The sequence below is a fragment of the Carcharhinus amblyrhynchos genome, chromosome 24 (assembly GCF_965287045.1).
Source record: "Carcharhinus amblyrhynchos chromosome 24, sCarAmb.v2.hapA, whole genome shotgun sequence".
Taxonomy (NCBI): domain Eukaryota; kingdom Metazoa; phylum Chordata; class Chondrichthyes; order Carcharhiniformes; family Carcharhinidae; genus Carcharhinus; species Carcharhinus amblyrhynchos.
In genome coordinates, this window is record NC_137347.1 from 26,385,673 (window position 1) to 26,411,710 (window position 26,038).

The window sequence follows — 26,038 nt, forward strand, 5'->3', positions numbered from 1 at the left end:
AACATAAGAACATAAGAAATAGGAGCAGGAGTAGGCCATCTGGCCCTTCGAGCCTGCCCCGCCATTCAATAAGATCATGGCTGATCTGTCGTGGCTCAGTTCCACTTTCCCGCCCTCTCCCCATAACCCTTAATCCCCTCTCTTATCAAAAACCCATCAACCCGCTTCTTAAAAATATTTAGCGAGGCAGCCTCCACCACTTCAACGGGCAGAGAATTCCAGAGATTCACCACCCTTTGAGTGAAGAAGTTCCTCCTCAACTCCGTTCTGAACCGCCCCCCCTTTATCTTGAGGCTGTGCCCCCTAGTCCTACTGTCTTTTTTGAGCGGGAAGAGTCTTTCCACCTCTATCCTATCCATCCCATTCATCATCTTATACGTCTCAATGAGATCTCCCCTCATTCTTCTAAACTCTAACGAGTACAAGCCTAGTTTATCATGTACTTTAATGCTGTGGATTTAAACAAAGAATGTAGACTATGCGAGGATCAAATGCTCACAGTCGAGTGACAATAATAAAATCCACAAAGTTTGAATTAAATAAAATTCTACTTGTTTCCTGCTTTTGAGATTAGTTGCACGGTACCAATAATGGGCATTCATGTTGCTGTAGCTCTGAATAGCGCAACGCGTTTATTTTGAAAAGTTGAACCTTAGTTCAGTATGCATTTATGCTACAAGTTTAACTGGTGCATTGATTCTAAACTTCCACTAGGTCATGGAGCAAAATAGATTTAAGACTAAAATCACTCTTTGGCAATAGGTTTTGCTGGCAAGACTGGCATTTATTGTGTAACCCTAGTTGCCCTCGGAAGGTAACTGGATTTTCTTCTTGAACTGTCAGAAGCATTGTGACGCAACAGAATGATATGCAAGGCCATTCCATAGGGGAGTTGAGAGTCAACTACGTTGGTGTGGGTCTGGAGTTGTACAGAGTTGGTGTCTGAAGGACGTTAAACACGTTGGATTTTGTGACTTACTGACATGACCATGAAGCAGTCACAAAATCCAACATGTTTAACGTCCTTCAGACACCAACTCTGTACAACTGACTTACTGACATGACCACGAAGCAGTCAGTTTTTTATTTCCAGATTTTTTAACCTAAATTTCAGTTTATACAGCAGAATAGCAATAGAAAGGAGAAAGTTTTTTTAAATTTTACTTCCAAACATAATTGTGAATTTATTTTCACAAATATTTGGGAAGTTACTTTTCCCACTTCTCTATCAGAACTCCAGATTCACACATTTCCCTAACATTTTGTTACAGCCTATCATTAAATGAGACAACAGAGAGGGAGGCCAATCGTGCTTGTTCCAATGTTTTGAAAGAGCTACTCATTCCCCAAACAAAGTTCAGGCCATCAGTACAAAATTGGTATTTGTGTTCAACAAAACTTTAGCATTTAAAGCGTTGTAGTCTGGGAAAGTCACATGCGGGTTCATTCATATAAGGCTACTGTGAAGAGACGTTAACTGGGACTGTTTAATGCAGATTACATTGAGTGAAAATAAATATTATTGGTGAGCTCGGCTCGAATGGTTGAAAAGATTCCCAGCATCGATTCCCAGCATCAAACCCCAGCTGGTGACATTTTGAGTCATAAGGCTGTTGATTCGAGGACTTGAACACATAATCTATGCTGGCACTTCATTCATTGCAATCATGAGGGTATTGCCACATCTGTCTTTTGGTTTTGTTGCACAAAATACTTGCTGTTTTTGTCTACTTCCTCTAACTTTCCACTATGTTAATCTACAGGGATATGCGTGCTGCAGGAGTTTAACTGGTGAGTATAGAATCTATAGAAAAGAATACTTACAGTGCAGAAGGAGGCCATTAGCCCATTGAATCTGCACCAACGGCAATGCCACCCAGCCCCTATCCCTGTAGCCCTATGTATTTGCCCCAACGCTAAGTGGCAATTTAGCATGGCCTGTCAACCTGACCCGCACATCTTTGGATTATAGGAGGAAACGGAGCACCTGGAGGAGACCCACGGGGAGAATATGCAACTCGACACAGACAGTGACCCAAACCAGGAATCAAACGGGTTCCTGGCTCTGTGAGGCAGCAGTGCTTAACCACTGTCCCACAGTGCTGAGTAGACATTGAGTGGGGGGTTGTGGAAGCGATGGACAATGTAGCTGTAAAGCAAATGATTCAGGAGTGTGCAAAGATACTAAAGGAGAACATTTCAGATGTCTGGAGTTAATGGGTCGAAGATTATCTGTCGTGGGGTGGAGGGAGTGATGAATGAGAAGGAGAACTGTGTTGGAAAAGAGGATGCATGGTTCTGGGGTTGCAGACTGAAAGTAGGGAGGTATGAGGACTTTGGGGATTTAAAGCTGAGAATAACACATGGCTAAACAGCTGGTGTAGGAGGGAAGGTTTCAGATATCTGGACCATTGAAGTCTCTTCTGGGGCAGATGGGACCTATACAAGAAGGACGGGTTGCATCTAAACTGGAGGGGTACAGATATTCTGGCCAGCAGGTTTGCTAGTGTCACACGGGAGGATTTAAACTAGTTTGGTAGAGGGATGGGACCTATACAAGAAGGACGGGTTGCATCTAAACTGGAGGGGCACAAATATTCTGGCCAGCAGGTTTGCTAGTGTCACACGGGAGGATTTAAACTAGTTTGGTAGAGGGATGGGACCCAAAGCAAAGGTGAATTAGCTGAAGGGGAATGAGAGAGTAGAACCAGTAAGATTCAGGGAAACAGCAGGCAAGGTGGGATTGCAAATCAGAGAGGGCCTGGTGGACTGAAGTATATTTGTTTCAATGTGAGAAGTGTAACAGATAAGGCAGATGAACTTAGAGCTTGGATTAATACTAGAAATTATGATGTTGCTGTTACAGAGACTTGTTTAAGGTAAGGACAGGATTGGCAGCTTAACATTCCGGGATATAGATGTTTCAGGCATGATAGAGGTGGAGCTGCACTACTGGTTAAGGAGAATATCACAGCTGTTCTCCGGGAGGACACCTCGGAGGGCTCATACAGCGAGGCAATATGGGTTGGACTCGAATAGGAAAAGTGTAGTCACAATATTGGTGGTTTACTATAGGCCACCCAACTGCCAGTGGGAGATTGAGGAACAGATGTGTAGGCAGATTTTGGCAAGGTGTAAAAGCAACAGGGTTGTTGTGAGAGATTTTCATTTCCCCTTTATTGACTGGGACTCACTTAATGCCAGGGGCATGGATGAGGCAGAGTTTGTAAAGAGCATCCAGGAGGGTTTCCTGAAACAGTATGTAGATAGTCCAACTAGGGAAGGGGCCATACTGGACCTGGTATTGGGGAATGAGCCCAGACAGGTGGTCGATGTTTCAGTAGGGGACCAGTTTGGGAACAGTGACCACAATTCAGATAAGTGTAGTCCTCAAGTTAAAGTGCTAAATTGGGGGAAAGCTAATTACAACAATATTAGGCAGGAACTGAAGAATGTAGATTGGGGGCAGATGTTTGAGGGCAAATCAACATCTGGCATGTGAGAGGCTTTCAAGTGTAAGTTGATAGGGATTCAGGACTGGCACATTCCTATAATGATGAAGGATAAATATGGCAAGTTTTAGCAACCTTGAATAACAAGAATATTGTGAACCTAGTCAAAGAGAAACAGGAATGTACACAGGTCTCTGAAAGTAGCAATGCAGGTGGAGAAGGTAGTCAAGAAGGCATACAGCATGCTTGCTTTCATCGGCTGGGGTATTGAGTTTAAAAATTGGCAAGTCATGTTGGCGCTTTATAGAACCTTAGTGAGGCCGCACTTGGAATATAGTGTTCAATTCTGGTCGCCACACTACCAGAAGGATGTGGAGGCTTTGGAGAGGGTACAGAAAAGATTTACCAGGATGTTGCCTGGAATGGAGGGCATTAGCTGTGAGGAGAGGTTGGAGAAACTTGGTTTGTTCTCACTGGAGTGATGGAGATTGAGGGGAGACCTGATAGAAGACTACAAGATTGAGAGGCGTAGATAAAGTGGATAGTCAGAAGCTTTTTCCCAGAGTGGAAAGTCAGTTACTAGGGGGCATTGGTTTAAGGTGCGAGGGGCAAGTTTTAAAAGAGATGTATGAGGCAGATTTTTTACACACAGAATGGTGGGTGCCTGGAGCATGTTGCTGGGGGAGGTAGTGGAAGAGGATACGGTACTGACTTTTAAGGGGCATCTTGACAAGTACATGAATGAGATGGGAATAGAGGAATATGGAAGCGTAGGGGGTTTTAGTTAAGTGAGGCAACATGTTCGGTGCAGGCTTGGAGGTCCGCAGGGCCTATTCCTGTGCTGTAATTTTTTTTTGTTCTTTGTTCTAATAAGAATCTTAGATTCAATGGAACACAAAGCTAATGGAGTTCGTCGAAACAGGCATTGGCTATGAGTGACTTTGGTGAATATATGGTCTGTGCTTGCTTTGTAGTTTTAGAATTGGAGAGTGCAAATAAGATGGATTTCAATGAAATAAATTGGGTAGAATTGAACTATGTCCTTTGGAAATCAAAAAAATGCAGATGATCACATTGAAACATGAAATTCTTGTTGGGCTTGACAGAGTAAATACTGAGGGGTTCATTTCCCCTGCCTGGGGAGTTTATGACTTGGGAGTCATGGCTCTGACTGAGGATTGGCAATTTAGGACAGAGATGAGAAGAAATTTCTTCACTCAGGTTTTGAATGTTTAGAATTTTCTACTCCAGAAGGTTGTAGATGCTGCATTGAATTTTTTGACACTGAGATTGATAAATCTTTGGACACGAAGGGAATCGAGGCACTTTGGGAAGGATGTAGTTGATTTGGAAAGAGTGCAGAAACGACTTACAATGGTTCCAAGGATGAAGCTCTGGGGATAGATTGGAGAAACTGGGATCTTTCTTCTTTAAGGAGAGAAGGTTGAGAGTTTTGATTGACTTATTCAAACTCATGTGGGGTTGCAGACAGCTTAGAAAGGAAGTAACCATTACCATTGGTGGTAGGGTCAAGAACCAGAGGACACAGGTTTAAAGTGATTGGCGAAAGAATCAAAAACCACATGAGGAAAAGCTGCTTGCACAGCAAGTGGTTAGTATCTAAATGTACACCTTTGGAATGTCTTGGCGGTAGATACACCCAAAGTTTTCAAAAGGGGAATTTGGATAGAGACCTGAAGAGAGAGAATTCACAGGGCTGCTAGGAAAGGGCATGGGAGTGAGACTTGCTGAGTTAACTTGCAGAGAATTAGTCTGGATGCTATGGACAGAATAGCTTCCTGACTGGCAATCATTCAATAATTCTCAATGTGGATGGGGTGGGAAGGCAGAATTTGGATAGAAGATTAACCATGGCATTATTGAAGGGCAGAGCAGGATAGAGGGGAGCTGTGGCCTGCTAGTTCTTGTTTTTAGATAATAAGAGGATTGGGATTGCCCAGTCATGATGTGATAAAAGTTTGGATTGAGGTTTCTGTGTTGGAGGTAGGTGATATCTTGATGTTAAGAGTGGTTTTGATGATGAATCAGCTGTGTGAAAATTACTTCATTATAGACAAAGTGCTTTTGGGAGAGAGAGGCGATGAGGCACTTTTAATGCAAATTCCTTATTCATCACAACCCCAATGACTTTTTGGTAATTGCACAAAAGTGAGGATTTTATGTGAAGCTTGTGCAGTTCAAATGTTGTTCATCAAAATATGCATGCGATTTTGTATTTGTTCATCTCTCAAATTCATTTAGGAATATGGGAGTAGTAGTTAGTTATTCAGTCCCTCAAGCCTGCTCCTCCATTCAGCTGCACCATGCTCAATCTTGCATCTCAATGCCATTTTCCCACACCACTCCCATAATGCTTGGTGTCGTTAATATCTAGAATTCTATTAATTTGTGTCTTCAATGCACGCAGTAACCTCTCTGAGGTAGAGAACTCCAAAGATCCACCACCCTCTGATCAAGGAAAGGGTCCTTGTTTCAGTTGTAAGTGGCCCACCCATGTTCTGACCATCCATCAGATTGGACATCTTTCCCGCAAATATCCCGCTGAGCCCTGTAAGAATTCTATAAGTTTCAATGAGATTGCTTTTCATTTTTTTCTAAACTCTAGTCTCTGGACTTAAGGCAAAGAACTGGCAAAAAACAAAAGCTGCATTGAAATGGACAGGTTGAAATTTGGACTAGGTTAGTACAGACAAATGAAAGAAATGTTTTCATACTTGGGGGAAAGATGTGAATTCTACAGAACTGAGAGTATTGATGTTGAGAATATTCATAAAGCTATAACTGCCTATGCTTACCTGTTTTAGTGCTGCTTTCCAGTACTGCATTTAGCTGTTACTGATGTATTATTGAAGTTAGATTATATTGCTGGCGTGTGGCTTTATAGTCATGGCGTAGCACATAGTTAGCTTGCCATCTTGCATTTGAGTGTGTACCAGCTGGTTGGAGAATGACTTTGACCAGGCTGAGAGGAGATTTCTTTGCTTGGCTTTAAAATAATACAGAACATAATCAAAGGGATTTATTGACAGAGAAACCCATAAAGTGCTGTCACCTTTCTCCCATGCTGTGGTTTCTAATATATTGAGCATAATCTGTCATCTTGGTATGATAATTTGTTGAAAAGCATTCAGTTCAATTAAGACTTCGTACCAAGGACAGAGTTTTATCCATTTTAGGGATTAAGTAGTTTGCATTATTCCAATTCTTAACCTATAAAGAATATATTACTAATTTTATTGTTGTTTCCTTAATTTTTGTCTCATTCTTTCTTTTTCTTTATGCAACTTTGGTTATATTATAATCAGTTGGAAGTTTTCCTCTGATTCCCAGTCATTAGTAAGTTTGGCTAAGAAAATTTGTGACAGCTATTCAAACCAGGTTTCCAGGCTTGTTCCAAATTAGTTTTCTTTTCCCTTTTAAGTATTATTCTTGAGATTTGAGCATCGCAAGCAGGCCAGCGGTTATTGTCCACCCCTAAATGTCCTTAAGTTGGTGGTGATGAACTGCCTTCTTGAACCATTGGTTTTTCTGGTGTCGGCTCGCCCGTCACATTGGGAGGAGGGAGAGAGGGAGTCCCAGGATTCGAACAATATAGTTCTAAGTCAGGGTGGTGTGTGGCTCGGAGGGAAGCTTGCAGGTGGTGCTGTCTCATGAGTCTGCTGCCCTGTTCTTCTAGATGGTAGAGATTGAGTTTTGAAGGTGCTTTGCTAGAATTCTGCAGTGCACCTTGTAATTAAGTACAACACTGCTGCTATTGTGCAGTGTTGATAGATGGAATCAGTGATTTAAAGTGGTGAATGGGATGCTGATCAGGCGGTCTGCTCTGTCCTGAATGAACTTGTGTTGTTGGAGGTGTGCACATCCAAGGGATGAAGGTGTTATATTAAACCTGTGTTCAAAAAATAATAAAAACAAACTAGTGAGATTTTCACGAGTTTGTGGTAGATGTTGGATAGGCTTTGGAGAGTTAGGAGTCTCTGACCTGTATTTATATGGCTGGTCCAGTTCAGTTTCTGGTCAATGGTAACCCCAAGATGTTGATGGTGGGGGAATTTTGTAATGGTAATGCCATTGGATATCAAAGGGAGATGGTTATGTTTTTTGTTGGAGATGGTTTTGGCTGGCACTTGTGTGGTTATCGTGACAGTAGGTGCACTATGATTTATTTTGGTGTCTGCTGGTTACGAGCAAGGATTACTTCTCCATTTTGTTCTCAGTTGATCCCTACTGGAAACTGCATTGTGTGGACTTGTTCAGGCTTGTTTGTATTTTATGTATGAATAGCTTGGTGACTTACCCTGACCAAATTCATAGCTGAAGGATGGGTGCTGTGGAGTTGCAAACTATCAAGAATTTGTGCCTTCAGCAAATAAAGAATGACAGTCACCATGCACTGCTCTGAAAAATCCCATAGATTTTGAGGGGAAGCTTGTAGTTGTTGGGCATCTGATGCAATGCAACACCCTGTAAAGGTGATCGGATGTATGGGAGAAAGGCAGACAGTGATGTACCCCTTCAGCCAATTCGGCTGAAAAATCTGCACTGAAATTTGCAAACACTAAACGAAAAGTATAAATGAAATCATGTACAGAAATGAATGAAAAATGGGATTGAGAGAGCGATATGGAGGAATTTTTTTTTTTGACATCCCCAACTATTATGTTCTACAGGAATGAGATTCCGCATGTGTAAAATCAGACTTTCAGTGACTGAGTAGTTTGGCAGCAAATGTGACTTATCACCGTTTAAAAATTCATTAACATTTGAATTCACTAATCCTGACCTTTTCTGCTTAGTAGGCAAGTGCCCCAGCTTCATGTCTCTATATGAATCTATCGATGTAGCTCAGCCTATGGAGCAGCAGGATAACTCAGCTGCTATCTTCGGTTTCCATGTTTAACTGTGTATGTGAGGGCTCTAGAAGTTGCTGTCCAATCTGTCCGATGACAACAGTCAACTGCGTTGGTCTCTAAATCCGGGCCATCTTATTTTATGAATGAAAGAAATCAGTATCAAAATAAGGCTGTCTACAGGTCTAATATTTTGAAAGGGATATTTATGGTGAACACTCACCCTGCTTATCACTTTTTCTTCATTCACTCTTCTCAGGCAGGTTTCAGGCAAGATTAAGCGCTGAGATATGATGTTATAATGCTCTAGACTTTGAAATGACATGGCAATCATAGAATGCACAGGGAAATATCTACCTTGATATCTTTTTTTTAAAGTATTGGGAAGGTGAACTGATTGCAATTAAAAAGATCTATATTGTGTTTTGTCTGTATTGTATCATGACTATTTTAGTTTTTGTGAAATATTGTGGGCGGAATTTTCCGACTGCACCCACACCAAAAGTGGAAAATCCTGCCTGAAGGTTAATGGACCTTTGCATGGTCCGCCCCTCATCCGCTACGATCCACATGACGGGCAGGAGGGGAAAATTCCCCTGGCTGTGGTTTTGTTTTCTACATTAAAGGTACTTTATAAATTGTTATTAGTTGAAAGGATAAATTACAAATTGCTTTGAGTTATAACTCTGATTATTTTCTTTTTAGGCCTCGTGTCTTTGTGGAAGTGCGTCATGCCTGCTTTGTAGCTGTTGTCCCTCTGCCAAGAACTCAGTGGTTACTCGCCTCACCTATGGCATCTTCTTGCTCCTTGGAACAATTATTTCCTGCATTATGATAGCACCAGGCATAGAGGCCCAACTTAAGAAGGTGAATACATCTAAATAAATATAATACTTCCAATTTAGTTCCGTCTTCTCTCTTGAAGATTTCCTCAGTTATGGTTTGTTGAAAGCCAACAGCCGACCAGATGCCTCACTGAAAATAGCCATTTTTTGTGTGACCCATGACCTTGTACATGAAAAATGATAAGGTTGGGGATCCCGGCATGTGGAACCCATCCTAACAAGTCATATTTTCAAAAGAGACTAAATTTGAAGAAGAAAGTTCACAATATTCATACCAGAATTTTTAAGGCCGGGATAATATTCCTGTTTTTGTATTTTTATATATAAATGAATTCAATATGATCTTCACAACTGAGCATCGTAGAAACCCTACAGTGCAGAAGGAGGCCATTCAGCTCTTTGAATCTGCACCGACAACAATCCCACTCAGGTCCTATATCTGTAATCCCACATATTGAACCTGCTAATCCCTCTAACCTACACATCCTGGGACACTAAGGGGCAATTTAGCGTGGCCAATGCACCTAACCCACACATCTTTGGAGTGTGGGAGGAAACCGAAGGAAAGCCATGCAGACACAGGGAGAACGGGCAAACTCCACACAGACAGTAACCCAGCCAGGAATTGAACCTGGGGTCCCTGAAGCTGTGAGGCAGCAGTGCTAACCACTGTGCTACCGTGCCGCCTCAAATTTTATGGATTGGAATCTTTCTTGGCAGTCGCTCTGCCTTCTGCTTCCTGCAGTATGTCAATTCCCTCTTTAAAATAAGTCACTTTAAGTGGCACACAGTGTATGATGCAGAATCTTCTTTCACTCTGAGTAAACTTCTTTTGACTTGTAGTCAGATGTCCTATGGATGTGTTGCAGCATTAATTAATGTTGTTGATGGCCAACCTATTTCAGCTGAATCGTTGCATTGAAATCACGCCCAAATCACACTTTGTGCCAGTTGGCGTCTGCCCACTGTGGGCAGGTTTCATGTATCATGTACCAGCACACATTCCAAGCATTTGTAAGATTACCCAACATTGGCACATTTGGATTCATCTGTTTATTTTCAACAGATGCCTTTGTGTGAGGCACTGAAGCACTTAATAAATAAAACTAAAGCAAGTTTAATGTGAGAATTGACCTCCTGGTTTTGTATGCAGTGCGAGTTTTTCCTGCCAAATAACATCTCTACTTAGAAAAGGCTTTTGTGTTTTTTTTTCCTGTTTTTATTTTCAACCTACAACTGTGTTAACATTAACTATAATTGCCTTCATATTTTTAAAATGTCTTCTGAGAGTTTTGGTATATTTGATACTGAACAACACAATTTCTGGAATTAAATGCAACACTGTCTGCTTCCCTGGCATCACAATTTTTGTAATTTTATGAGATCTAAAATTATCACTCTGGTCTCTCCCTTCTCTCTCGCTCCTTGTCCCTTTGTCTCCTCCTCTCTCTTTTGTCTCTCCTCCTGCCTTTTGCATTACCCTTTTCTCTCTCCTTCCATTTTTCCCAACTCTCCCTCATTTAATAACTCTTGTTCTTTGATTTTTAGTGTCAGACTGGTTTATGATTCCTTGATTCATGTCTTTCCTGATCAAAATACATGTATTTTCACACTCCATTCATGGGATTTGACATGTGTAATCGTGGAGTTTCTCAAATCTTTACTTGGAGTTTCTTCTGCCTTTCTGCAAATCCTGGTGTATATTCCGTTGGTCCTGGTACTATATAGGTTCTAAGTTATAGCTGTAAAATTGTGCTGCACAATATTGTAGAATAAATGCATAATTTTTTAATTTTTAGTATAGGTAAATGCCTCCATTTAAAACAGCTGGCAAATAATTTCCATGCATTATGTATGCATATGCTAATATATTTTGTGTTTCTGGCCTCACTTTCACTCCCCAGTGCTCACCATTTAAAATAGAAATTGCCTGTGCAAACTTGTTGGGACTGAAATTTCCATAGTTTGGTTCTTTAAGTAAAGATAGTCACAAATGAACCTAGAGAGGAGATTGGGTCAGAATGTGGAGATCGCAACCAATTTAAATAGTTTAGCTAAATGGCATAGTTATCTTAATGGTGAAACTAGATAAATGGGTGCAAGTATGGAATAGGTTATTGTTGGTAGAGTTAAATGGAGATGGGAGAAGGCTTGTCTGGATTATAAATACTGGCAGGGATTTTTTGAGCCAAATGGCCTGTTTCTGTGCTCAAATTCTTTGTCCTTTCACAAAATTTTTTGCTGTTTATGGATTTGCCCTCAGCACATGTACCTATGATATTGCAAAGTATGCATCACAGTTTAGTCTGCAACTCCTCTACAATAAAGTATTAAAATAATCTGAACTAGTCAGAGACTGATGGGTGTTTGAGCATTTCATGAAATAATCACATGTAATCTGGGGAGAAAACGAGTGTCTTGTCATTGTGACATACAGCTTTAAATGTGCTAAATTAATAATAGATAAAGCAGAGTCAAGATTACAAAGTCTCGCATTACTGTAACCATTTTCTTATTACATGATATCCCTGGAACTGCTACTGTAAGTTCCTTTCGGGTTATTACATTTGGATTTGAATTACAAAGGCTTTATCGTTATTAGTGAGGCAGGGTGAGACCTTGTTTCCTTACTCTTCATAGAGCATTAGCCTGTGCCTCTGGAGGACTAAAGTTTAGTGTCACAAGTAGGCTTACACTGCAATGAAGTTACTGTGAAAGTTTTTAAATGCCAACTTTGAACAGAGTGACCCAAGCTGGAATAGAACCTGGATCCCTGATGCTGTGAGGCAGCAGTGTTAACCACTGTGCTGCCCCTACTCCAGAACCTTTACACTATGCCACCCTCCTACCCCCACCAAAGTTGCATCCATACTTATCAACAAAACAGTTTTCAGTGGATGGTGGTGAGTAGGATGGTGCTGAACTGGTGATTTTTTTGTTTTAAAAAAACGAATGGTTTCCATTAAATGTTCTTTAAAAACTCTCTTATTTGCAGATTCCTGGATTTTGTGAAGGAGGTGCCAGTATCCCGTTCATTGAGGGGAAGGTTAACTGCGATGTCATTGTGGGCTATAAGTCTGTGTATCGCATGTGCTTCGGTCTGGCTGGCTTCTTCTTCCTGTTTACTTTGATCATGATCCAAGTGAAAAGCAGCAAAGACCCAAGGGCTGGACTGCAGAATGGGTGAGCCACTTTAAACAGGAGAAACCAGTTTAATTATCATCTTAGCAGAGACTGCCTTTGAGGTGTTTCTGGATCATGTGACATATGTGTCTTAACAGTGATGTAATCATCAACAATTTGTTTTTCATTAGAATGTTTAAAGTTTACTTATTAGTATCACAAGTAGGCTTTCAACAACACTGCCATGTAGCCACCACAATACCCTGCCTGTTCGGGTACACTGAGGGAGAATTTAGTGTGGCCAGTGCACCTAACCAGCACGTCATTTGGACAGTGGGAGGAAACCAGAGCACCCAGCGGAAACCCACACAAATACGAGAAGAATGTGCAAGCTCCACATAGCCAGTGACCCGAACCAGGAATTGAATCTGGATCCCTAGTGCTGTGAGGCAGCTGTGCCGGCCATGTAATAAATGCATGGGATTTTTGGTACCATTCTTCGACATTTCGTCTCCAGTGCCTCTATATCTTTTTACAATATGACAAACAGAAATACATACAGTAGTCTTTAAGTGCGGCCTAGGCTTGATATAGGTTTAACATAACTTTCCTATTTTTCAATTCTATCCCTCCAGAAATAAGGTCTGGTCATAGAGTCACAGGTTTACAGCATGGAAACAGGCCCTTCGGCCCAACTTGTCCATCCTGCCTTTTTTTTAAAACCCTTAAACTAATCCTAATTGCCCTCATTTGGCCCGTATCCCTCTATATCCATCATATCCATGTAACTGTCTAAATGCTTTTTAAAAGATAAAGTTATACCCACCTCTACTACCACCTCTGGCAGCTTGTTCCAGACACTCAGCACCCTCTGTGAAAAAATTGCCCTTCTGGACACTTTTGTATCTCTCCCCTCTCACCTTAAACCTATGCCCTCTAGTTTTAGACCTTTGGGAAAAGATATTGACAATCTACTTTGTCTATGCCCTTCATTATTTTATAGACCTCTATAAGGTCACCCCTTAGCCTCCTATGCTCCAGAGAAAGAAGTCCCAGTTTATCTAGCCTCTCCTTATAACTCAATCCATCGCGTCCCGGTAGCATCTCAGTAAATCTTTTCTGCACTCTCTCTAGTTTAATAATATCCTTTCTATAGTAGGGTGACCAGAATTGCACACAGTATTCCAAGTGTGGCCTTATCAATATCTTGTACAACTTCAACAAGACGTCCCAACTCCTGTATTCAGTGTTATGACCGATTAAGCCAAGCATGCCGAATGCCTTCTTCACTGCTCTGTCCACCTGTGACTCCACTTTCAAGGTGCTATGAACATGTACCCCTAGATCTCTTTGTTCTGTAACTTTCCCCAATACCGTACCATTAACTGAGTAAATCCTGCCCTGGTTCAATCTACCAAAATGCATTACCTTGCATTTGTTTAATTTAAACTTCATTTGCCGTTCATCAGCCTACTGGCCCAGTTGATCAAGATCCTGCTTCAATTGGAGATAACCTTCCTCACTGTTCACCAATCTTGGTGTCATCTGCAAACTTATTAACCGTGCCCCCTATATTCTCATCCAAATCATTAATATAAATGACAAATAACAGTGGGCCCAGAACTGATCCCTGAAGCACACTGCTGGTCACAGGCCTCCAGTTTGAAAAACAACTCTCTACAGCCACCCTCTAAGCCAATTTTGTATCTGTTTAGATTCCTTATCCTGGATCCTGTGAGACTTAACTTTATGCAACAGCCTACCATGCGGTACCTTGACAAAGGCCTTGCTAAGGTCCATGTAGACAACATCAGTTGCTCTGCCCTCATCTACCTTCTTGGTTACCCCTTCTGGTACTTAATTTGATTTCTTTAATGCCCTTGCTATAAACCTGTGGTGCAGCTTATAGTGTATAGCATATTTTTACTCTGAGATGGCTTTGTTCTTTTACCTCATCTGGATTGCACCTTCAAAGTAACGAGTGCTTTCCCTATTCTTCCTTACCAAAATGTACTACCACACGTTTTTCAAAGTAAAGTTTATTTGTCACAAGTAAGACGAACATGAACATTAACACTGCAATGAAGTTATTGTGAAATTCCCCTAGTCGCCACAGTTCGGTGCCTGTTCAGGTCAATGCACCTAACCAGCATATCTTTCAGAATGTGGGAGGAAATTGGAGCACCAGGAGGAAACCCACACGGACACGGGAAGAACGTGCAAACTCCACAGAGACAGTGACCTGAGCCTGGAACTGAACCTGGGTCCCTGGTGTTGTGAAACAGCAGCGCTAATCACTGTACCACCGTGCCACCCATTTATCTGTGTTAAAATCATTTACCAATTATTTACTCATTCTGCCCTCCTGTAATTTGTTGCATGTTTCTCAGTATTGTTCTCCCACCCCTCAGCTTTGTGCCATTCTCCAATTTAGAGATCTTTTCAATTCCAAAGTCAAAATCATTATTGCCACTGAGGATACCTACCCTCTGTTCCATTCTCTGCTTTCTGTCTTGAAGACAGCCAGCAAGCCATTCTACCGCCTGTCCTCTGACTTCACATTCTCTGACCTTATTTATTTATCTATTATAAGGGACCTTATCCAGGGTCTTTAACAGATCCAGATAAATTACATCCACTGCATCACCGTTGTCTACACTCTGTATCCTCATTCAGTAAGGTCAAATATCTTTTAAATTATGCTGATTATTAATTATTTATTTCTAAAAGTTCTTCTATTCTCTCCTTTAGTAAGGATTCTAATTATTTTTACTACGATAATAAGACTGGTCCTCAAAAATAGGAATTACATTAGCACAGCATCTTTTTGTGATGAATTATTAAGTACAAGTCGTAATGTCTCTGTTATCTCTTCCTTTCAATAACCGAAATAACATGCTAATAACTTGGTAAATGCAGAAACGCTCTGAAATCGAATGCTATACCTCCCCCTCCAACCTCATTGCCAGTCCACAACCCCTGTGATTCTATCTCAAGTAAATGGATCCCTGTTTAGATGCACAGATTTAGAATTAAATTGCAGTAAAAATCAGGGAATAAGAAAATCAAGACTTCCATTTGTGTAGCATCTTTCATAATCTCTCAATGGCACAAAGCACTTTATAGCTGAATCATTTTTGTACGCTACAGCCATGATAACACTTCAATGTGTAGGGGCCAGTTTGCACACAATAAGATTCTGCATACTATGATGTGACGATGATCAGATAATTTGTTTAGGATTTATTTGAGGGGTAAATGTTCATCAAATACTGGGAAGAACTAGCCAAAGAGCTGACAGTTTTGAACTAATAGAAAGATGACAAGATCTAAAATCCTTGGTGACCATTTATTTTTCATGATGGCACTAATTGTTGGAATACCATCCACAGGCACCAACAATCATCCCAGATATGAGTGTTGGCAATCTACGAGGACATTGCAGTCAAGGCTAATTCTGTCTGAGTTTAATAGCGATACACTTTGGAGCTGGGTTTGTCAGTTGACAAATTGAGAATTTTGAATCATTTTTGTTTTTCTTCTCCTTGGCCCTTATTTTTAGGAGGCAGCTGTAGTAATGGACATCAATCAAGTCTCCAAACTGATAATTGACCAAGTAGGGCAAGTGGTATCTTGAAGTAAATGATCACTTTTTAAACAAGCTAGTGTGGCACATAATCCAGTTGAAGCTGGAAACTGCTACTCACGCATTTTCCATTGTGCGCATAATGCATTGCCAACTTCTGTTTTGGGTAAGCATTCATTGTAATGATATCTGTTTGTGTTTTTGTTTAGATTCTGGTTTTTCAAATTTCTTGCCTTAGTGGGGATCACTGTTGGTGCTTTCTTCATTCCTGATGGTACTTTTACAACAGGTATTGTGAAAACCAATTTCAATGAAAAAACATTTTTGTATAAAAGTTGTCACAAGATTGTCAATCTCAGTCTTGTTCCTTTAGTCAAATACGTTGAAAATAAACCAGTCATCTATGTGAGAGTTAGTGAATAAGCATTTGGGCTAGTACGCTATTGGCATGACTGGTCAAGGTCATAGATTTGAGCTTCGTTGTGGTCAAAGAACAAAAGACGAACAAGGAGATTTCCCTTTTAAGTCACACACCATCCTGACTTGGAAATATATCGTCATTCTTTCACTGTTGCTGGGTCAAATCCTGAAACTCCTTCCCTAACAGCACTATCTGTGTACCTACAGTACATGGACTACAGTGGTTTGAGAAGCAGCTCAGCACCACCTTCTCAAGGGCAACTGGCAATGGGCAGTAAATGCTGGTCAAGCCAGTGATGCCCACGTGCCATTAATGAATGTTAAAAATGTTTCAAACTGAACACAATGACTGTTTACATTTGCCATCAGTAACATTGACCCTTGGGACAACTACTGATTACATTTGCTGCTTTGTAAATATAAGAGCTACCGGTTCAGTTAAACATCCGCACTGCATTAATAATGCAGCCTAGAGCTGGTGAAAAATGCTTTAAAAAAAAAGACCTTCATAGTCCACCTTTTTTCCCCAACCAATGTGATTCCAGGGCAGTAAAGGCTAAGGGGCTAAATGACCTACCCCTGCTCTCATCATGTCCTTCCCCTGTACGTTCACCTTCCAAAGACAACCAGCAAATCATTATCAGGAGCTGGCAAACTAACTGCAGCAGGGCAGCTGATGTTGGTGAGATCCACTGACAGTGATATTACTGAATAAGAATTGAATCTTGACTTTTTAGTTGTATATCTCAGTGCAGCACCATTTGGTACTTATATCCAGTAGATCATCAGTTGTTTAAGTTGTCTATTTTAGCTTGCTAATTTACACTTTATATTTTCTCAGTGTGGTTCTACTTTGGTGTGGTTGGGGCTTTTTGCTTCATTCTCATCCAGCTAATACTTCTCGTTGATTTTGCTCATTCTTGGAGCCAGGCCTGGGTTCAGAACATGGAAGATGGGAATTCCAAATGCTGGTTTGCTGGTATGTAAAAATATGTAACAATCTTATCCTTGCTTTTCAACTAATAAAATGCTTTTGAAAGATATCCACTTCATATTGCCTTCACAGACTGATGAGAGGAAAGGGAGGCGATCTGCTCAAAAACCACTTCCCGTCCTGTCATTTCCTCATTTAATGCGTAGTGGGTCATGTGGGCACAAGTGACCATCTCAGTTTTTAATTCCCTGTATCCCTGGAGCTATGCACCTTTGCTTGATCCAACAGCTGAGATCTAGAGCTCCGTGTTGGGAATTGTAGTGCTCCTGTTGCTAACCTTTACTGATTGGAGAACCAATTTATTATACTGTCTTTACTCTTAAGCGGCACGACCAGAAGTTCAGTGAGGCATAATGACTGGCATATTAAGTTGTTACATCTTTGTCAATGTGAACTATAGCAAACATTAAATAACACAACTGTAACTTTTCCTTCTAGTCTCATTTGCGGAGAGCATTTGAAGCTGTTTAAACACTTAGTGACAGGAGCAATTTGATTTGACGAATTCATTGTTAGTCAGTGAGTATACTGCACAATGTTAAAGGTTGTCCCCCCTCTTGTGCTTTCATGCCAATAATCTAAATAAACTCAGAAGTGACGTTCTTTATATTTTGTAACGGCGCAAGCAAGTTAACCTTTGTTCATAATGTCTCATAGTATATAATAAATATAATGATGTATCAGATTCACAAAGCATGAATATTTATTACATGTCCTATTGTGGTAGAAAGCAATGGCTGCGTTTGCAGGATAGGCACTGTGCTGTTGAGGTTTATTGATTCAATCATGTTTTCTTGAGTTTCTAAACTGGCCTTTGCCTAGTTTCATAGTTATGTTGATTTTTAATTTTAATGTTCAGAATGTGGAGGTTTTACTGTTTTTGTTGATACATGTGGCCAAATTGTCTTGTAATCTCAGCAGTTGTGGCAAGCCTTTAATTATCAGTACTCTGCCTTGGTGTTATGTTGCCCAGAATACTTGCCAGGCACAATCCAAGTTTGGAAAGGCAAAATCTGTTACTGTTTTCCTGAGTGTTTTTCACAAATTAAGTGGTCATAATGAGAAGTGTGTTAAATATTCTTGTTCACCTTACTGATAATATTGAAGGATAATGACAGGATATTGTATACACTTTCATCAGGACCAGTTAGCCATTTGCTTCAAATGCCAAAATATATACCTTGTATCATAACTTCTAATATTGTACACACCTTTATTGATGTGATTACGATCCATGACTTTATTTCCTCTATTCTCGATTATTCCATTGCACTCCTGGCTACCTCCCACATTCTACCCTCATAAACTTGAGGTCATCTGACACTTTGTAAGACACTGCTTGTGTCTTACTTAACTCGCACCAAGTCCTATTCTCTTATTACCTATGTTACCGCTGACCTACGCTGGCTCCCAATCAACTAACTTCTTGCTTTGAAGATTCTCATCCTTATTTTCAAATTCCTCCATGGACTTGACCTTCACTATCTCCAAAATCTCTTTCTACCCTACAACCATCCAAAGTATCTGCACTTCTCTAGTTCTGGCTTCTTGCGTATTCCCAACTGTATTGATCCATCATTGGTGAACCATACCTTCGGTTGCCTCAGCCCCAAGTTCTGGAATTTTCTCCCTACACCTTTCCACTTATTTACTCACTTTTCTCCTTTGAGACATTTCTTAACACCTACCCCTTTGCCCAAGGTTATCTGATTGTGTCTTTGTGGCTTGGTGCCATTCTAATGCTCCTGTGAAACACCTAATTACACTGTTGATTAACATTAATTCAGAAATTAACCATTTTTACACTGTCTTTCCTCCTATTTTACAGCCTTATTCACCTGTACAGCCATAAACTACCTCCTGTCAATTGCTGCAATTGTAGCATTGTACATTTTTTACACAAAGCCTGATGACTGTACAGCAAATAAGGTCTTCATCAGTCTGAACCTCATCTTTTGCGTCATTGTCTCTGTTGTGTCCATCCTGCCAAAGGTTCAGGTAAGAACATGACTGATGAGTTTGTGAGTATAATCTGCATAATTGCTACATAAATAAATCTTCACGCAAGTTATTAAAAGTGCACCAGCTGTCCTACAGCATGGTTTTCTGACTTTGCACTATGGAAGGCACTGGAAAGTGTTGTTAAGTTGAAGATCCTTGATTCTTTGTTACAACAGAAATCAAAACATGTATTTGATTCCCTTGTGGGTGAACACATTGTTTGGTATGCCACTAAATCATCTGACCAGGAAGGTACAAAAGCCAAATACTGTGGTTGTTGGAAATCTGAAATAACGACAAAAATCTGGAAAAATTCATCAGGCTTGGCAGCATCTGTGGAGAGAAACAGAGTTAATATTTCATGAAAATACACCTGAATGCAATATGAAGAGATAAATAAAGAGTAGAACAATTCCTGTCTCATTGGGATACAACCCACCATCTGCAGTATTTTGCTTTTATCTATGGATACAACCTTTGTTTCTTTACTATACCCGCTGCCACTGTCTTTGGCTGTTGCATTATTAAATCTTTTGTTATTTAATCTCTCCTCGCCTGACCTTCTCCTTTGTTCTTCCTACCCCCTTTCTCTCTGCCATTTCTTTAAAAACTCTTGAATTTCTAACTTCCTTCAGTTCTGATGAAATGTCATTGACCTGAAATGCTATCTTCCTTTTTCTGCATGATTTGCTGTGTTTTTCCAGATTTATTTTTGTTCTGAGACCAGCAAGGTTGCCAGTTTGAGTCTGACCTGTGCTAAGATAGCTGATATCAGCTGGCTCCTACAACTGGCCCCTGCCTCCCATGACAGTCAGCCATGTTTTCCACTGATAGGCACTTTCCAATATGGATTTCTGGACAGTGATTGAGTGCTTGACAGATGTGGGTTTGACTGTGATCCTTCAGTGGTTTCATATCTATAGCTGCAATCTTGGCATGTAAGAGTAGCCAATTCAGCCAAAGTACAGAGGACAGCTGGGATTTTTGATGCCATACCCAAATTCAGGAGAGACACTTGCATCTCAGACAGCTAAATTAGAGGGCTAAAGTAACTTTACTAGGAATCTTGTTCATTCATTACTATAAAGACTCGCATTCCAACCATTATCTTGCAATTGAGTCTTTGTCTATGTATGCCCTGTTTGTGAACCCAACTCTCCACTCACCTGAGGAAGGAGCAGCATTCCAAAAGCTCTTGACATCAAATAAATCTGTTGGACTTTAACCTGGTGTTGTGAGACTTCTTACTATGCCCACCCTAGTCAATGCTGGCATCGCCACATCATGTTCATTCAAGTACAAGTTTGAGTTGAAATAAGAATATTTTTCTGTACAGATACATATGAAAGTTTTTTTTAAATTAAAGCCTATCTTTGGATTTTTATAAAATGTCAATAAATATATAGATCTTAGTATCTGTTTCGAGAATTTCATTAATTAGTATGAAGTGCCAATTACTGATTTTTAAGATGGGTAAAAAGCATAGAGAAAATTCACAAAACCCATCTAGTAAATGCACATACCTAAAAATGAGGTGTCAATCTGGAGAAGGTAGAACCTGGGACTACTTGAGTGCCAAACAGCCAGTAATGGATGGATAGACCTAGGCAATTCCACAACCAACAGAAGCGATCTAAGTTCTGCAGCCTTTTCACATCCATTCTTGAATGGTAGGGCACAAGTAAACAACTCGGTGCAAGGGGAGGCTCCAAAAATATCTCCATCATCAATGCTGGAGGAGCCCAGCACATCTGTGCAAAAGATAAGGCTGAAGCATTCGCAATAATGTGGATGATTGATCTCAGCCTCCTCCAGAGGTCCCCAGCATCACAGAGCTAGCCTTCAGCCAATTCAATTTATTCACGTAATATCAAGAAATGGCTGAAGGCGCTGGATACTGCAAAGGCTATAGGCCCTGTCAATATTCCAGCAATAGTACTGAAGGCTTGTGCTCCAGAATTTGCTGAGCTGTTGTATTACAGCTGCAACACTGGCATTATCCAGCAATGTGGAAAATTGCCCAGGTACGTCCTGTACTCACGAACCAGGACAAATCCAACCAGCCAATTAGCTCCCCATCAGTCTACACTCGATCATCAGAAAAGTGATAGGGGTAATCAATAGTAATATCAAGTGGCACTTACTCAACAATAATTTGCTCCTGGACACTCAGTTTGGGTTCCGCCAGAGTCACTCAGCCCCTGACCTCATTACAGTTTTGATTAGATCATGCACAGTGGCAGCAGTGTGTACCAGCTACAAGATGCAGGGTATGAACTCTCCAAGTTCCTTAGGTAGCACCTTCCAAACCCACAATCACTACCACCTAGAAGGACGAGCAGCAGTTATCTGGGAACACCACCACTTGGAGGTTCCCTTCCTAGTCAGTCGCCATGGAAATATATCCTTCACTTTCATTTTGTGAAAATGCTGGAATTCGCTCCCTAACAGCATCATGGGTGACCCTACACTTCAGGGGCTGCAGCAGTTCAAGAAATAAGCTCATCATCACCTTCTGAAGGGCAACTGGGTGTAAGTAATGAATGATGTGGGTATGCCGGCGTTGGACTGAATAGGTTGGACTAAAACCTGGTGTTGTCAGACTTTTTACTAAGTAATGAATGCCAGCCTAGCCAGTGACACCCACATTCTGTAAATGAAGTTAAAATAATAAAATGCTTCATATAAGCCATGCGGCGCAAAGCTCATGATTCTGATTGTTCTTGGAACTAAAGGATTGTAATCTTGTAATCAACAGAACAAGAGTTGAATGTGAGAGATTGCAACAATAGAAAAATCACTGTCTACAGTTAGGCCAAACCTTTAGTTCCAGTTTGAAAATCTGATGCAGGCTTCGGAGTCAAAAACAATTTGAGCAAATCAGTATGATTGGAAGTGAACTCTGTTCTCAGTGATTATATAGCTGAAGCCCAAAACTCTTGACTTGATGCAACTTGGCATGAATCTGTCAGCCATTGTTTGCTCTCTTAAGCTCTCTTAAGAGACTGTCAAGATGTGGAATGGTATCACAGAGAATGATGCTGGGGCATATTGTTGGGTAGACTGGATCAAACTTTGTTATGCTTCCATTGTACTATATCAGACTTTGAACTGCACGATACTGGCATTAGATCCATAAAATGGAAAATTGTTCTATTTCCTCATGCAAACATTCCTCATGAGTATAAAGCTCATTTTTTGTAAGTTTACATCCAATTTCAGACTCTTCTGTAATAATATTGAAAAGCATGCTCATCCTCACATGTTAAAAATCTGTCTGCTTCCTCTTACGTTCTGTCCCATGTAAAGCTGTACATTGCTTCCTATCTCTGGGTTTGGATGAAAAATGTTAAAAAATCAAACCCCTCTCTATGTATCTTTTAATGCTGTTTGATCTGTAACGTACATCACTCAACCAGCTGAGTAAATTCTGCACAATTGCATAAAATACTTTCTTAAAACGAGTAGCTACCTGGTCTATGGATAATGCTAAGTGTTTAAACATTAAACTAAGCACAAGACTGAACATAGCATGAGGTTTGACGTAGTCATTTATGGCATAGAAGGAAAATGGGCACAAAGGAAATAGGAGCGAGAGAAGGCAATTTGGCCCCTCGAGTCTGCTTCGCTATTCAACTAGGTCATGGCTAATCTTCAATGTTAATGACATTTTTCTGCATTGTCTCTATATCTGTTGAAATCTTTGATATCCAAAAAACTATTAATCTCTGTCTTGAACATATTTAATTACCGAGTCTCCGCAGCCCTCTGGACAGAGAATTCCAAAGATTCATCACCCTCTGAGCGAAGCAATTCCTCCGCATTAAAGTCCCGAATGACCTACTCCTAATTCTGAGACTGTGTCCTCTGGTTCTAGGCACCTCAGCCAGAGGAAACCTCTTCCGGCATCTAACCTGTCAAGCATTGGGAAAATTTTGTATGCTTCAATAAGTTCACCTCTTGTTCTTCTCAACTCTAGAGAATATAGGCCCCGTTTCTTCAATCTTTCCTCATAGATTAGTCTCACTGTTCCGCAGATCAGTCTGATTAACCTTAATTTCACCCCTTCAATGACAGGTATATCCTCCTCCAGATAAGGGGAGCAAAACTGTATGCAATGCTCTATACAATTTAAGCAAGACTTCTTTACTCAACTACTCAAATCGCCTTGCAATGAAGGCCAACGTGCAATTTGCTTTCCTAATTACTAGTTAGCTTTCAGTGACTTGTAGTCCCTTGAACATCAACAATTACACAATCTCTCACCACTTAGGAAATACCCTGCAGTTCTGTTTTTCCTACCAAAGTTGATAACATTATGTTTTATCCATCATATATTCCATCTGCCATGATCTTGCCCATTCACTTAGCCGATCTAAACCCTGTTGAAGCTTCTTCACACCTTCATCAAAGCTTGTATTCCCACCGAGTTTTGTCATCAGCAAATTTGCAAATATTACAGACTTCCACTGCATCCAAATCATTGATATAGGTTGTGAATATCTGGAGTCTAAGCACTGATCCTTGCACCCACTAGTCACAGTTTACCTATCTGACAATGACCTGTTTATTTCTGTCCATTAACTAATTCTTAATCAGTGGCAGTATTTTGCCCCCAATCTTATGTGCTCTAATTTTGCTCACTAACCTCTTATGGGAGTTTACTAAAAGCCTTCTGACAATCCAGAAACACCACACAACCACTCATACATGTTATACATACGGATTAGGAACAGGAATTGGCCCCTTGAGCCTGCTCAGTCATTCAATAAGATTGTGACTGATCTGCTTTAAACTTCAACCGAACATTCCTGTCTACCAATAATCTTTTGACCCCTTCATCAAGAATCTATCCAGCTCTGTCTTAAAATATTCAAATACTCACTGCCTTTTGAGGAAGTCTTTTATAGAGTTTCATGATCCTCTTGAGAGAAGTAAATTCTTCTCATCTCTCAAAACAAGGGGTCGTTCATTTACATCCACCCTGTCAAGACTCCTCAGGACCTTAAAGGTTTTGATTAAGTTGCCTCTTATTCTTCTAAACTGTTGTGATACAAACCTCACCTTTAGTCTAGTAAACCTTCTCTGAACTGCTAATGCACTTACACCTTAAATAAGGAGGCCATTACAGCACACAGTAGTCCAGATGAGGTCTTGCCAATGCCCTGTACAACTAAAGCATAACTTCCCTACTTTTATAATCATTCCCCTCCCATTCTATTAGCTTTCCTAATTACTTGTTGTACTAAGGTGAAATACGAAGAAGTCAGGAAGTTACTTGGACAAATAAACTGGAAGGAGGCGTTCTTAGGGAAAAGTACCGAAGGAAGGTGGCGGATGTTCAAGGAATGTTTGCATGGAGCTCTGCATGACAACATTCCGATGAGTCAAGGGGGTTTTGGTAGGTCGCGGGAACCGTGGTGCACGAAGGCTGTGGTGAACCTAGTAAGGAGGAAAAGAAAGGTGTACAAAAGGTTCAGGGAACTAGGAGATGTTAAGGATCTTGAGGAGTATAAGGATTGTAGAAAGGAGCTTAAAAGGGAAAGTAGGAGAGCCAGAAGGGGTCATGAGAAGGCTTTGGCGGGTAAGAGTAAGGAGAATCCCAAGGCCTTCTATAAATATGTGAAAAGTAAAAGGATGAGAAGAGAAGGGATAGGACCTATAAAAGGTGAAGGGGGAAAGGTCTGTGTGGAACCAGAAGAAATGGCAGAGGTGCTTAATGAGTACTTTGCCTCAGTATTCACAGTGGAAACTGATCTGGGAGATTTTGCTACGGATTTGCAGCAGATGGAAAAGATTGAGTATGTGGATATTAAGGAGGAGGATGTGTTAGAACTTTTGAATTCTATCAAGATAGATAAGTCGCCGAGACCAGATGAGATGTACCCCAGGATACTGTGGGAGGCGAGGGAAGTGATTGCAGAGCCCCTGGCGATGATCTTTGCGTCGTCAATGGAGACGGGAGAGGTTCCGGAAGATTGGAGGATTGCGGATGTAGTTCCTATTTTCAAGAAAGGGAACAGAGATAGCTCGGGAAATTACTGACCGGTGAGTCTGACCTCAGTGGTTGGTAAGCTGATGGAGAGGCTTCTGAGGGACAAGATTTACGAGCATTTGGAGAGGTTTGACATGATCAGAAATAGCAAGGTTTTGTCAAGGGCAGGTCGTGCCTTACGAGCCTAGTTGAATTCTTTGAAAATGTGACTGAACACATTGACGAAGGAAGTGCAGTGGATGTGGTGTACATGGACTTTAGCAAGGCGTTTGATAAGGTCCCCCATGCAAGACTTCTTGAGAAGGTGAGAGGGCATGGGATCCAAGGGCCTTTGGCCTTGTGGATCCAGAACTGGCTTGCCTGCAGAAGGCAGAGAGTGGTTGCGGATGGGTCTTTTTTGGCATGGAGGTCAGTCACCAGTGGAATGCCCCAGGGATCTGTTCTAGGACCCTTGCTGTTTGTCATTTTTATAAATGACCTGGATGAGGAAGTGGAGGGATGGGTAAGTAAGTTCGCTGATGACACAAAGGTCGGTGGTGTTGTGGATGGTCTGGAAGGATGTCAAAAGTTGCAGCAGGACATAAATAGGATGCAGGACTGGGTGGAGAAGTGGCAGATGGACTTCAACGTGGATAAATGTGTAGTCGTCCATTTTGGCAGAACCAATGGGATGAACAAGTACACTACGAAGGGCAGGAGTCTTAGTAGTGTTGAAGAGCAGAAGGATCTTGGGGTCCGGGTCCACAGGACT

General features: G+C 40.9%; 1 protein-coding gene across 1 annotated transcript in view; it reads left to right on the plus strand.

Moving 5' to 3' along the window:
* The window catches only part of LOC145357692 (serine incorporator 1-like), a 43,119-nt gene that overhangs the window by 4,726 nt on the left and 12,355 nt on the right, over positions 1–26,038 (plus strand). Inside the window, exons 2-6 of the mRNA XM_080211119.1 lie at positions 9,029–9,190; positions 12,164–12,351; positions 16,087–16,166; positions 17,139–17,276; positions 19,120–19,289. Coding sequence (XP_080067245.1) covers positions 9,029–9,190; positions 12,164–12,351; positions 16,087–16,166; positions 17,139–17,276; positions 19,120–19,289 — 738 coding nt within the window. The remainder of the gene's footprint in view (positions 1–9,028; positions 9,191–12,163; positions 12,352–16,086; positions 16,167–17,138; positions 17,277–19,119; positions 19,290–26,038) is intronic.